At 31.4% G+C, this 11,948-nt stretch overlaps 2 protein-coding genes across 3 annotated transcripts; both read left to right on the forward strand.

The window, feature by feature from the left end:
- Nucleotides 1-1,084: 1,084 nt before the first annotated feature.
- Nucleotides 1,085-3,962, forward strand: LOC114173100 (2-oxoglutarate-Fe(II) type oxidoreductase hxnY-like). 2 transcript variants are annotated; one of them, XM_028057324.1, is made up of 11 exons: nt 1,085-1,290; nt 1,368-1,506; nt 1,695-1,772; nt 1,864-1,915; nt 2,415-2,536; nt 2,711-2,802; nt 2,960-3,018; nt 3,164-3,220; nt 3,317-3,362; nt 3,520-3,599; nt 3,771-3,962. In XM_028057324.1, the coding sequence occupies exons 1-11, from the start codon at nt 1,138-1,140 to the stop codon at nt 3,829-3,831; spliced, it is 939 nt and encodes a 312-aa protein (XP_027913125.1). In that variant the 5' UTR covers nt 1,085-1,137; the 3' UTR covers nt 3,832-3,962. The 2 variants fall into 2 exon arrangements, with proteins under 2 accessions (XP_027913125.1, XP_027913123.1); XM_028057322.1 differs by having other exon boundaries at nt 1,087-1,290; nt 1,368-1,542.
- A 1,826-nt stretch (nt 3,963-5,788) lies between these two features.
- LOC114173920 (peroxisomal acyl-coenzyme A oxidase 1-like) lies at nt 5,789-11,717 on the forward strand. Its single transcript, XM_028058596.1, has 14 exons — nt 5,789-6,260; nt 7,334-7,442; nt 7,571-7,632; nt 7,891-8,100; nt 8,273-8,360; nt 8,448-8,610; nt 8,814-9,012; nt 9,352-9,549; nt 9,848-9,979; nt 10,306-10,426; nt 10,506-10,616; nt 10,780-10,849; nt 11,041-11,224; nt 11,314-11,717. Exons 1-14 carry the CDS (start codon nt 6,123-6,125, stop codon nt 11,521-11,523), a joined length of 1,995 nt encoding a protein of 664 aa, XP_027914397.1. The 5' UTR covers nt 5,789-6,122; the 3' UTR covers nt 11,524-11,717.
- Nucleotides 11,718-11,948: the final 231 nt, after the last annotated feature.

Consider the following 11,948-nt stretch of genomic DNA (forward strand, 5'->3'; position numbering starts at 1 on the left):
CATGGTTCTGATTTTTAGTTTTTATATATTTTTTTATCCTTTAGCACTAAAACTGATTATAATGAAGAAAAGAAATAAAATGATAGATAAGATTTGTTGTTGATGCTCGTAATTAAACTATATTACTCATTTCTTAAAAATATAAAATCTTATAATATTAAACGTGATAGAATTAAAAAAAAAAACATAATAGGTATCATAAAGCGTGTTTAATCTTATATGTTTTTATATTTTATCTTTCATATTTTGATAGTTATTTTTCAGGATGATGATAGAGAAAGTACTTTCTTTATCATTCCCAGTTTGTGTTATGATTTTAAAATAACGTAGAAATAAAAAAATACCGTGTATACCACAAGAATACAATATCCGTAGTTAATAATTGGGAAATAATGGTGCTCAATCCCGCAAATCTAGGTTTTCATAGCGTTTAAACAAAATAAGACAGATACACACACAAGCAACGTTTAAAAAAAGAAAAAATGTTTCTCGTGTGCGATTTGTTCGTATGTTCTTGTAAAGAAATTAATACTCTAATAATTATGATAATATTGCTGATATTTTGAGCATGGTGTAAAAGTCAAGAAAGTGAAAGGAAGACAAATACGATAAGATAGGTATAGAAGACAAACTGAAAAGACAATATAACATAAATATATAATAACCTTAAATGGTTGAATCTTTAATCATATCTTTTTATCCATGTAATTGGTTTTCTACCATTTTAGCATATTGTGGGGATTTTGACATCATCATGAAACAAAAATCGACACAACATATATACACTGTGTGTTTGGTTAAGCGTTAAAGAATTAATTTTAACCGAATTAATTTTCTGTCATAAAAATAAGAATTAGTTGTTTCTCATTCAACATAAATTTTTTATCCATTAATTAATTTTGAAATCAAATACGCACTAATTTTACTTCAAAAAAATCAATTTTACATAATTTGACACAAAATTAAACATGCACGTTATCTAAATTTGAACATTTGGAGCTCGAAAAATCCCATGTGACACGCACATTGCTATTAATGTTAAATAAATTGGAGGCAATCCCGAATCGTGATCTTATTTCGTAAGAAATAGAAACATATTCAATATAATATATATGATGCATTAATATTAAAAAGATAATGATCGGAGGGAACTACATATACATTAATTTGCCATTATTGGAACTACTGGAACTAAGAAGAAGGAAGAAGAAGATATCTGCAGCGATGAAGCTCCCTGTCATAGATCTCTCGTCACGCGATTCTGTTTCCACTGCCATTGCTATTCGTCAGGTTCTTCCTTTCTCTTTTAATGTAATTGATTTGATGATGAAATAAGTGTTATATATGTTTTTGAAGTGTGTTAATAGGCGTGCATCGAGTATGGTTTCTTTTACCTTGTTAACCACGGGGTGGAGAAGGAGTTGGGTAAAGCGTTTGATGAGAGTAGAAGCTTCTTCTCGCTTCCGATGAATCAGAAAATGAAGTTGGCTCGCAAGCAATTCAGAGGTTACACTCCTCTCGATCCTGCCTTAGGCATTCAGGGTAATAAGTAAACTTTAAGTCTAACTCATATAAAATCAATTTGTAAAATGAGATATATATTATGAAATTTTCATGAAATTGTCTTCTATATGAAATGCTTAATTAATTTTGTATCTAGAAAAACACCAAACTGATATATTCTCATCGATCAGGTGATTCAAAAGAGAGCTATTATATTGGTCCTATTGCAGATTCAGCAAATGCTAAGCTCAATCAATGGCCTTCTGAAGGTTTAGTTGTGCTGCTGCTGTTTTCGTTTTATGTATAAATTAAACCTTCACAATATTTATTTGAGATATTTGTGTTGCAAGGACACCTCAGAATCACTTGGAAATTGGAGATCATCAATGGAATCATTCTACTGGAAACTCTTGTTAGTTTCTTTTGCTTTACCACTCAAATATGAATATTGTTAATGGCCAACGAAGTAAAATAGCAGCATCTTTTGTTCTTTTTCACCTTTTTACCCCCTTTTCCATGTAATCTAATCAGAATACTATTTCTTTTCTCTAGTATTTTAATTTGTATGTCTTCCTAAAAATAATAATTAAATATACATGCAAAAAACATTAAAGAAAAATTATAGCATATACTCAAACATCATTTCTATTATTAGTTGAAATTTGTTGAAAGTTATTAAATTTTGTGATTTTTTTATTTTATTAACTCGTCACAACTCTATAATATGTTATGCATTTTAACTAAGAGTACACAAGAATGTTAAAGAATATAAAAAAAAATTAACGTTTACATGAAATATACAGTTCTCAATATAAAAAAAAATAAAAAATTGAATGAATTAGAATTATATTGAAGAATCCTTTCTGCATGTGTATTTTAGAAGTTATTAATGTTGTTTTCCTGCGACACAGTGAAGCTGGAAAAAAGCTGTTTTCTCTAATTGCCCTGTCCTTGAATTTGGATCAACATTTCTTTGAAAAGATAGGTGCCATAGATAAACCATCAGCTTTTCTTCGCCTTCTGCGCTATCCAGGTTCATTTTTGACCTACATTTCTCTTTCCCAACCTCTTCCAGTTACTCTCATCATATACACAGCATCACACATGTTTGTTAATTTGCTTCAAAGAACCTCTGCATTTGGTAGTACTTTTATTTATCTATCTTAGTTAAAACATAAATGGTTACACTTGTTGATATTGTTGGTAGGTGAAATGGGAGGTCATGAAGAGATATGTTCTGCACACTCAGATTGTGGGGCACTCACCCTTCTCATCACTGATGGAGTCCCCGGATTACAGGTTTATTCATATTTATGGTTACTATTCCATGGTTATATATTTCTATGCTTTTACCCACATTATTGCTGCCCTTAGTAGTTATTTGTATATTTTAATTTATATATCAAAATCAATTCTTATATTCTAGGACTTGAGAATTTCATTATCATATTTTCAGATCTGTCGGGACAAATCAAAGGAACCACGAGTCTGGGAGGATGTGTCTTACATGGAGGGGTGAGTTCATGAATATATGATAAGTTTGTGCAGAATTTATTGATACTTGGAAAACAATTTGAATCTCAGTCCAATATGTTATCTATTTACACTATCACAGTTACATTAAGAAATGTACAATTATAGTGTTCATGATTTGAGTCAGGGCATTTATTGTGAACATTGGAGACTTGATGGAGAGGTGGACAAATTGTTTATACAAGTAATCTCATTACCCATCAATCTTATCTTGTTTCTTTCTTTCTTTGCTTTACAAATAATATTTATTAATTTCAATTATCTGCCATTAATTTTATAGATCAACAATGCACCGGGTTAAACGAACTGGCAAAGAACGCTACTCAGTAATCCACTAATCAGAAACTCTTGTGTTTTTATTCACACCAAAATTTTGCAATTTTTGGGGTTATGTGTTAAGTAAATTTTTTGATGAGGTTTATGGTGATTTTTTTCACTTAATTAACATGATTTGCTAATGTGTTTGAAACTTGTATTTGGTAGATGGCTTTTTTCTTAGATCCTCATCCTGATTGCGTGGTTGAATGCATCGAAACTTGTTGTAGCCAATCGTCTCCTCCAAGGTAGAAATAAGTTTGTTCTGTTACTCTGATTCGAATATCTCATAACAATTCATAAAATATAGACATGACTAGAAACATTATTTTAGTTTTGTTTCTAGTTTCATACATCTTTCTTAAATTTTACTTTAATAAACACTGGTTTGATAGAAACTTTTCTGTGTTTCATTGCAGATTCTCTCCAATCCGCAGTGGAGACTACATGCATGAACTTTTTACAATCTCACCAGTCTGAAATTGATTTCAAAAGAAAGATGTTATTGGCAAAAGACCAATTAATAAGGAGTTATTGTGTATAATATGAAGGTGGTAACTATGTAAAATGGACCAATGATCATGTTAATAATGCTTGAGTTGCTTTATACATTTAGTAGTACTAATTTTAAAAAGTATATTTATAATTATTAAAGTGAAAATCGAAGATACAACTGTAACAACTATCATTCATTAATTTTATTTTTCAAAATCTGTCTATTTTAATAACTTTTAATAAATATAAATAATAAAAAGCATTCCTCGTCAACAGAAGTAATCAAAGTCGGTACCATGCCTTCTCATTTCTCTCATTCTTTAGTAGAGAATTTCATTACTTTTTAGGATATTTCTCCTTAAGTGAACTCCAATAATTTATTTATTTTTTGTTGATAAATTTTTTTAGGATATTTAAATATGTTGAATTTAAATTAACTTTTCTGTTTTTAAAATATTTTTGTTTAGAGAAAAAAATTGAATTCGTTAAATTATTATCAAATCCAAATTCAAAACATATGTAAATATTTACATTCAAAAAGTTAATAGAAATTACATACACTATGTTAATAAATATGTTTGTTGAAAATTTTCTAAAGTATTTAAAACTTTTCGTAAAAATCAATTATTCGCCTTCTGTCATATATGAAAGTTTTACTATAAAGATAATAAAAGGTGGCTTAATCAAATTAAGAAATTAGATTTTTCCAATAAATTAAAAAAATAATAAATAATAATTTAAATTTAATTATTATAAAAGTTGATAACATTATGATCTCATTTTGTCAAAAAACAAGTAATCCATATTAATATATTATCGACATTTAGAGAGAGAGAGAGAGAGAGAATGTGTTTGAGAAATTATATAATATGATAAAAAGAAAATTATAGAAAACAATAAATATTTTAAATAAAAATTTAAAGTTAATTATTATAAAAGTTGATAACACTATAATGATCTTATTTTGTACCAAAAAAAAGATTAGTCCGTATTAATATCTGATCAACATTAGAAACAGAAAATTTATACAATAAATTATATACTATGATAAAAAGAAAATTATAGAAAATAATAAATATTAATTAAACATATACATGTATGTGAAGGTGTCTATAAATTATGAAATAAATGTGTTAAAAACTAGTATTAAATGTGTTAACAAAAATAATTTTTTTGAATAAAAAATAAGTTAAAAATCGATGTGAAAAAAGGAGTTTTAGAGACTTGGATTTTAATTTGATATTACCTATGTTATATTTGTATGATTCTTTTTAGAAAATTATCTGTTTCTTTTACTTGACTCTTTAATAATTATTTGGCACATTAATTTTCTAAAATATTTTTAATTAATTGGTATATTTGTACTTAAAAGTATTAAAAATTAATAACAGTTTTTTTTTTCTTAAAATAGTCAATAGAACTCAAAATCTCACTTATCAACTTATCAATCTCTTTTTATCCTACTAGACAGAAGTTAATTCAGGTAAATATGAGATGTTTGTTTCTATGAGTTTATTATTAAGATAAAAGTTAATTGTTTAGATTTATTAGTTGTTTGGATTTATTATTTAATTAATTTTATCATATTAATCAAAGTAACAGTAATTATTTATTTATGTTTTTAATTTTTAATTTTTAATTTTTTTATTTGAATTTAAATAACCTCTCTCTTTTTTCTTTTCTTCCTTCTCATTCGCAGCCGTCCAAAAAAAATCTTGAACTAGACTTATAATTGGTCTTCTGATAAAGTCAATGCCATCTCAGCACCCAAATTAATTAATATCAAATTCACCGACCACTAGACAGCCGTTATTTGCTTTGTTTGTCACGCTTCTCCATTTTTGTTTCTTTTACATAAACATCAAATCCAAAACGAAAACTCATAAAGCAGAAAATATTACAGTGACGATAAATGTGAACAAAAAAAAAAAGGAAGATGAAGGTGGTGAGTGTGAAAAATATTAATGAAAAATGAGAGGATGAGAAGAAAAAAAAGGAGAGAAATATCCATTTCCACTTAGGATTGGGAGCAATCACGCTATCTATTCCAGACCAGCGTGTCGGCCAACACAACACAAGGCTTTGTTTTTCGTAAAAAATAAAGAGTCAACATACATTATCACGTTTTTTATTTGTGTTTTTGGTCCTTTGAAAACATGTTATAAAACAAAGGCAGACAATATTTTCACTCATTATGAGGGAGGAACTTCTGAATTAAAAACTGCGCTGTTGTAATCAGATTTCAGAAAACGTTGTTAGGGTTTGGTGTGTGGAAAATGGAAGGTGTTGACCACTTGGCTTTCGAGAGGAACAAGGCACAGTTCGATGTGGAAGAGATGAAGATCGTTTGGGCTGGTTCCCGTGAAGACTTTGAGCTTTCTGACCGGATTTCTCGCCTTGTTGCTAGCGATCCGGTGAGTTTCCTTTTCTACTTCTTCTTCAATCTCAAAGTCCTTTTTTTTAATCGTGTTGTCAACTTTACAGAAAAGTGATCTTAATCATGTTATATAGTTGTAGATTATTGGGATCAAATATTAATAACCTCATCACACACTCACGGTTCTTGGGAAGAAGAGAGGAGGAGAATTGACACGAGTGTGTCACTCTATAATTGATTTCAACTCTCGCAAAAAAAAAAAAAACTATATTCTTCACTGTGAAGAAATGGCAGTGGACGGTGTAGCAGAAATCAGAAAATAATGAGGCAGTTTGTAGTGAATTAATTTATTTATGTTTAATAAAATTAATTGAAAAGAAAACAAGTTTGTATGCTGGGTGGTGAAAGGTGGTGAAATATATAACTTGATTTAACTTGTATCAATAGTGGAAAGAAAATTTACATAGGTCCTATTTGGATTAGTAATAGTAAAGTAGCAGTACATAAAAAGATAAAGTGAATCAAGTTCTATGTGCTCAAGTACAAGTCAAAATGAACTTTACGGAAAGTTAAATGTATTATTTTTTATAAATTAATTTATATATAAGTTAAATATCATTCATGTGAGAAATTAGTTGATTCTAGTTTCTTCCTTTACAAGTATTTCGAGCTATAAGCGGGTAGTTAATGTTTCACAAATCACTGTTCATTTCGAGCATGTAAAGTTGTTTAATTCTATTTCTTTCATTTTTATTGGAAGTCTCACATCGACTAGAAATAAGAAAAATTCATAATATACAAATGAGGTGCAAACCTGATCTTACAAGTCAATTTTTGTGGAGTTGAGTTAGGCTTAAAACCCACTTCTAACATAGTATCAGAGCTAAGTTAAAGCCTATCCTAACGAATTTTCTTGAACATTTTGTTCCACATCTCGACTAGAGATAAGACAATTTCATAATATATGAGGTGCAAACCTCATCTTACAAGCCAGATTTGTAGGGTTGAATTAAACTTAAAACTCACTTCTAATAACTTAAGCTATTAGTTTAGTGTGGTTGTGGCTTCTTTGAAGATCTGAAACCTGGACTGGTTTTCTTTCATTTGTAGGTGTTCAGAAAGGATGACAGAGCTATGCTTGATAGAAAGGAATTATTTAAGAACACTTTGAGGAAAGCAGCTCATGCATGGAAAAGGGTAATCGAGCTCCGTCTCAGTGGTGAGTTTTCTGCTCTCGGTATTTTGCATTTGTTTTTGGATCTTATTTTTGTTCCTTTGGACGCATATAGTTGCCTATTATATTAATATTCACTGTTCTCTATAATCTCGCAAACTGCATTCTTACAGAACCGGAAGCTTATAAGCTCAGAGCTTTTGTGGATCAACCTGCATTTACGGATCTTCATTGGGTATAATGCAAACTCTTGTCCTGATTGCATTTTCGTGCTTGTCTTACTTATCTGTATGGAAGAAATATATTGATAATGTAGAAAATATATATGGGTGAGAATGAACTTAATATTAGTTTGAGGATTTCAAAGGAGTTTGTGTGTTTGATCAGAGAAATGTAATATTGACCAGTTGTTTTTTCTTTACATGGGATAAATCTTGGGGAGGGGTAGCATTCCTTTCTGTACTAAATTTTAGTTATTTATATTGTTTTGCAGGGAATGTTTGTGCCTGCTATCCAAGGACAGGGCACTGATGAGCAGCAGCAGAAGTGGTTACCTCTAGCTTATAGAATGCAAATAATTGGTTGCTATGCCCAAACTGAACTTGGTCATGGATCCAATGTTCAAGGGCTAGAAACAACTGCAACATTTGATCCCAAAACAGACGAGTTTGTTATCCATAGCCCAACATTGACTTCCAGCAAAGTGAGTGAAATGGATGATGACTACTGTGTGCCTTTACTAGTCTCTTACATTTTTAACCCTTTAAGATTTTACGTCTTACATTTTTCAGGGAAAAATTTTGAACTTTTCTTATGCATTCACTGTTTGTACTTTTTTAAACGGTATTGACTTTCTTATGCATTGATTTAAACAGTGGTGGCCTGGTGGATTGGGTAAAGTATCCACTCATGCTATTGTTTATGCCCGTCTAGTTATTGATGGTCAAGACTATGGAGTGCATGGTAATTGCCAAATTTACTCATCCAAATTTCCGGTGTTTGATTGATTCAGAGGCAAATTAAGTGACTAATTATTTGTCCAATTTGAAGGTTTCATTGTGCAGCTGCGGAGCTTGGATGATCACTTACCTCTTCCAGGCCTTACTATTGGTGATATTGGCATGAAATTTGGAAATGCAGCGTATAACAGCATGGACAATGGAGTACTAAGATTTGACCATGTACGAATTCCAAGGAATCAAATGTTAATGAGGTATCTCCATTTTACATCTTGTCCCTTTTCTAGCCTCTCCAAAGGAAAATTCAGTAATCCAAGTTTGTGGTTTCATGGTGTATAATAATACTAATAATGCTTAAATAGGGAATGTGTTGAAATTCATGTGTCAAATAGTGTTTCTAGCAGTGCTCTTTTGTCAACTGTATCATGGGGTGACTTCTCTGTTTTTAATCTACCAGGGTTTCACAGGTTACCAGAGAAGGAAAATATGTACACTCCAATGTTCCAAGACAACTAGTTTATGGCACTATGGTAAATGTGAGACAAAAAATTGTTGCTGATGCATCAGTTGCTTTGTCTCGAGCAGTTTGCATTGCTACAAGATATAGTGCTGTTCGAAGACAGTTTGGATCGCATAATGGAGGTCTAGAAACACAGGTAAGCTTTAAAAGTCTCAACATTGATGCATGTTGTTGCTTTTAAAAATATTACAAATTTTAGAAAGCAATAAAAAGGAGGCTAAACCAAAATTACGTACTGAATTTTAAAATAAGCGGTTTTGCTTTGATGCTAAGTTGCCCCTCGTTGCCTAATTCTAGAAGTCTCACTTTTTAACGACATTTTTTAATGATATGTAATGGGAAGTGTGATGAGATCCCTCCTTATCTGGTGTATTAAATTTAGTTGTGTGACGTTGAATTCATCTAAAAAATGCGATTCCAATTAGTTTCATTCATAGTTTGGTGTGCTTAATTCGTGGTTATGCATTTCTTTTAGGTGATTGATTACAAAACACAGCAATCTAGGCTCTTCCCTCTGCTGGCTTCTGCTTATGCTTTCAGATTTGTTGGTGAGTGGCTCCTATGGCTTTATACGGATGTGACAGAAAGATTGAAAGCTAATGATTTTTCAACATTGCCTGAGGCTCATGCATGCACTGCTGGATTGAAATCCTTGACTACTACCGCCACTGCTGTACGTTATTACTTCCGTTATATTTTAAGTGCATTCGTATGGAGTTTTGTAAAAAGCGCTTTCTGATAAAAAAGAGCTTAATATCCCTGAATTGCAGTACTGTAATATATTGCTATTAATGAGTTATTCAATCATATAAGTGTGTGTCAGATAATTCACTGGATGAGTAATCCATGCATATAAATGGATGAAGTGTTTCTGTGGTTGTGCTATTATCCTTTTATGGTATCCTTATAACATCATTATGTAACTCTGAACTTTTATGCTCGATTAAAGTTAAATTGACTTCAATTTGCAGGATGGAATTGAAGAATGCCGAAAATTATGCGGTGGTCATGGTTACCTTTGTAGCAGTGGTCTCCCTGAGTTATTTGCTGTTTATGCTCCTGCTTGCACTTATGAAGGTGACAATATTGTGCTGCTTTTACAGGTAATGCATTCTATTATTTTGTTAATCATTATTTAATTTAGTCTTCCCAGCTCTGAATAAGCTTTAGTGTTGTGCAGCATGACCACTAACTTCTTTTTCTTGAGAGCTAGGTTTTTGTTTGTTTGACATGCATTCATACATTTTTTAAAACACCTATATTTTGAGGCAAAACCCTCATGTTTGTGGGTTTTGTATGGTTTTAAATTCAAAGCAATACCATATTTTTTTATGTGTGCTTCTTATTACATCCCCATGCATTCTGCTTTTTGAGGTTTTCTTTATGAATAATTAAGTTGTTTTGACAACTTCTGAAAAATCTGATGTAGGTGGCAAGGCATCTCATGAAGACTGTTTCTCAGCTGAGCACTGGAAATAAGCCTGTTGGTACTACAGCTTATATGGCTCGACTGGAACAACTGTTGCAATACCACTCTGATGTTAAAAAGGGTATGAAATCCAAATCAAATGTGGTTTTAGTTAATATTACTATGAGTTGTAATATTATACTTGTTTTCATTCCCTGCAGCTGAGGATTGGTTGAAGCCTAGTGTTGTGTTGAGCGCATTTGAAGCTAGGGCTGCTAGGATGAGTGTTGCTTGTGCTCAAAATCTTAGCAAGTTCTCTAATTCTGAAGAGGGTAAATGATTCGATCATCTTTTAAGTCACAAGTTATTTTAAAGGCATAGATCATCTCAAGATGTAAACTAATTGTAACTGGACATTGATTTATTGTTGTAATTCGTGCGTGCAACATGAATGGAAATTATTTCGCCATTTGCTAATGGCTTTTCTGACAACAGGTTTTCAAGAACTCGCAGCAGATTTAGTTGGGGCAGCTGCTGCTCATTGCCAGCTAATTGTTGTTTCCAAGTGAGCTTCTTCCATTATCCATAAATTTACAATCTACAATTACATTTCTTAACATGGTACCACAACCATGAGTTAGACGTCTCACATCGATTAGAAATAAGGTTAATTTATACTGTATAAGTGGGTGACGATTTTGTAAGATTGAGTTAGATTCAAAGTTTACTTCTTTACACAGACTTTTTTTTTTCTAGATTTATTGAGAAGTTGCAGCAAGATATACCAGGAAAGGGAGTGAAACAGATATTAGAAGTTCTCTGCAGCGTCTATGCTTTGTCTCTTCTTCATAAGCATCTTGGTGATTTTATTTCCACTGGCTGCATTGACCCAAAACAAGGATCACTTGCCAGTGAGCAGCTGAGAAACTTGTATTCACAGGTTTGTCCTCAACGATTCAATAGCATCTTCTGGTTTTTACATTTGAGTCAATTGTATGAACACTCATTGATCATTTTACGTGTGGTCAGGTTCGTCCTAATGCAGTTGCACTTGTTGATGCGTATAATTACACTGATCACTACCTTGGTTCAATTCTGGGACGTTACGACGGAAATGTGTATCCGAAGTTGTACGAGGAGGCATGGAAGGATCCTTTGAATGATTCAATTGTTCCTGATGGCTTTAAAGAGTATATTCAACCCTTGCTTAAGCAACAACTACGCAATGCTAGACTCTAACAAATTTGTTCATTACGCCATAAATAAGTGTCAGTGAAGTTCTGTGGAACACGATAAATAAAATTGGGCGTTCATACATACAAATGAAATTCATTTGTTACCAAGCTTGTTTTCATCGCAGTTAGGTTCTGGAACTGGAAAAACTCATGTATTGCATTAACCATAATTAATGTCAAATTTCGTGTCTATAATTTTTCTTGTGTGTATGGTTATGGTTATGGTTACGAACTTAAGATTCTGAGTTTAGTTTTTTATTTATTATTATTATTATTAATTTGGTTTGTGTTTATGGTAGCTCTTTGTTTTTAATTTTCCAATGTGGTGCTTCGAAAATTTCCCCTGATTTCTAATTGAAATTGTTTTATTAAATTATAGTTTGAGTGAAAAAGAAAAATCATCTTAGTACGTTGATGAAGTACATATAT

The sequence above is a fragment of the Vigna unguiculata genome, chromosome 2 (assembly GCF_004118075.2).
Source record: "Vigna unguiculata cultivar IT97K-499-35 chromosome 2, ASM411807v1, whole genome shotgun sequence".
Classification (NCBI taxonomy): Eukaryota; Viridiplantae; Streptophyta; class Magnoliopsida; order Fabales; family Fabaceae; genus Vigna; species Vigna unguiculata.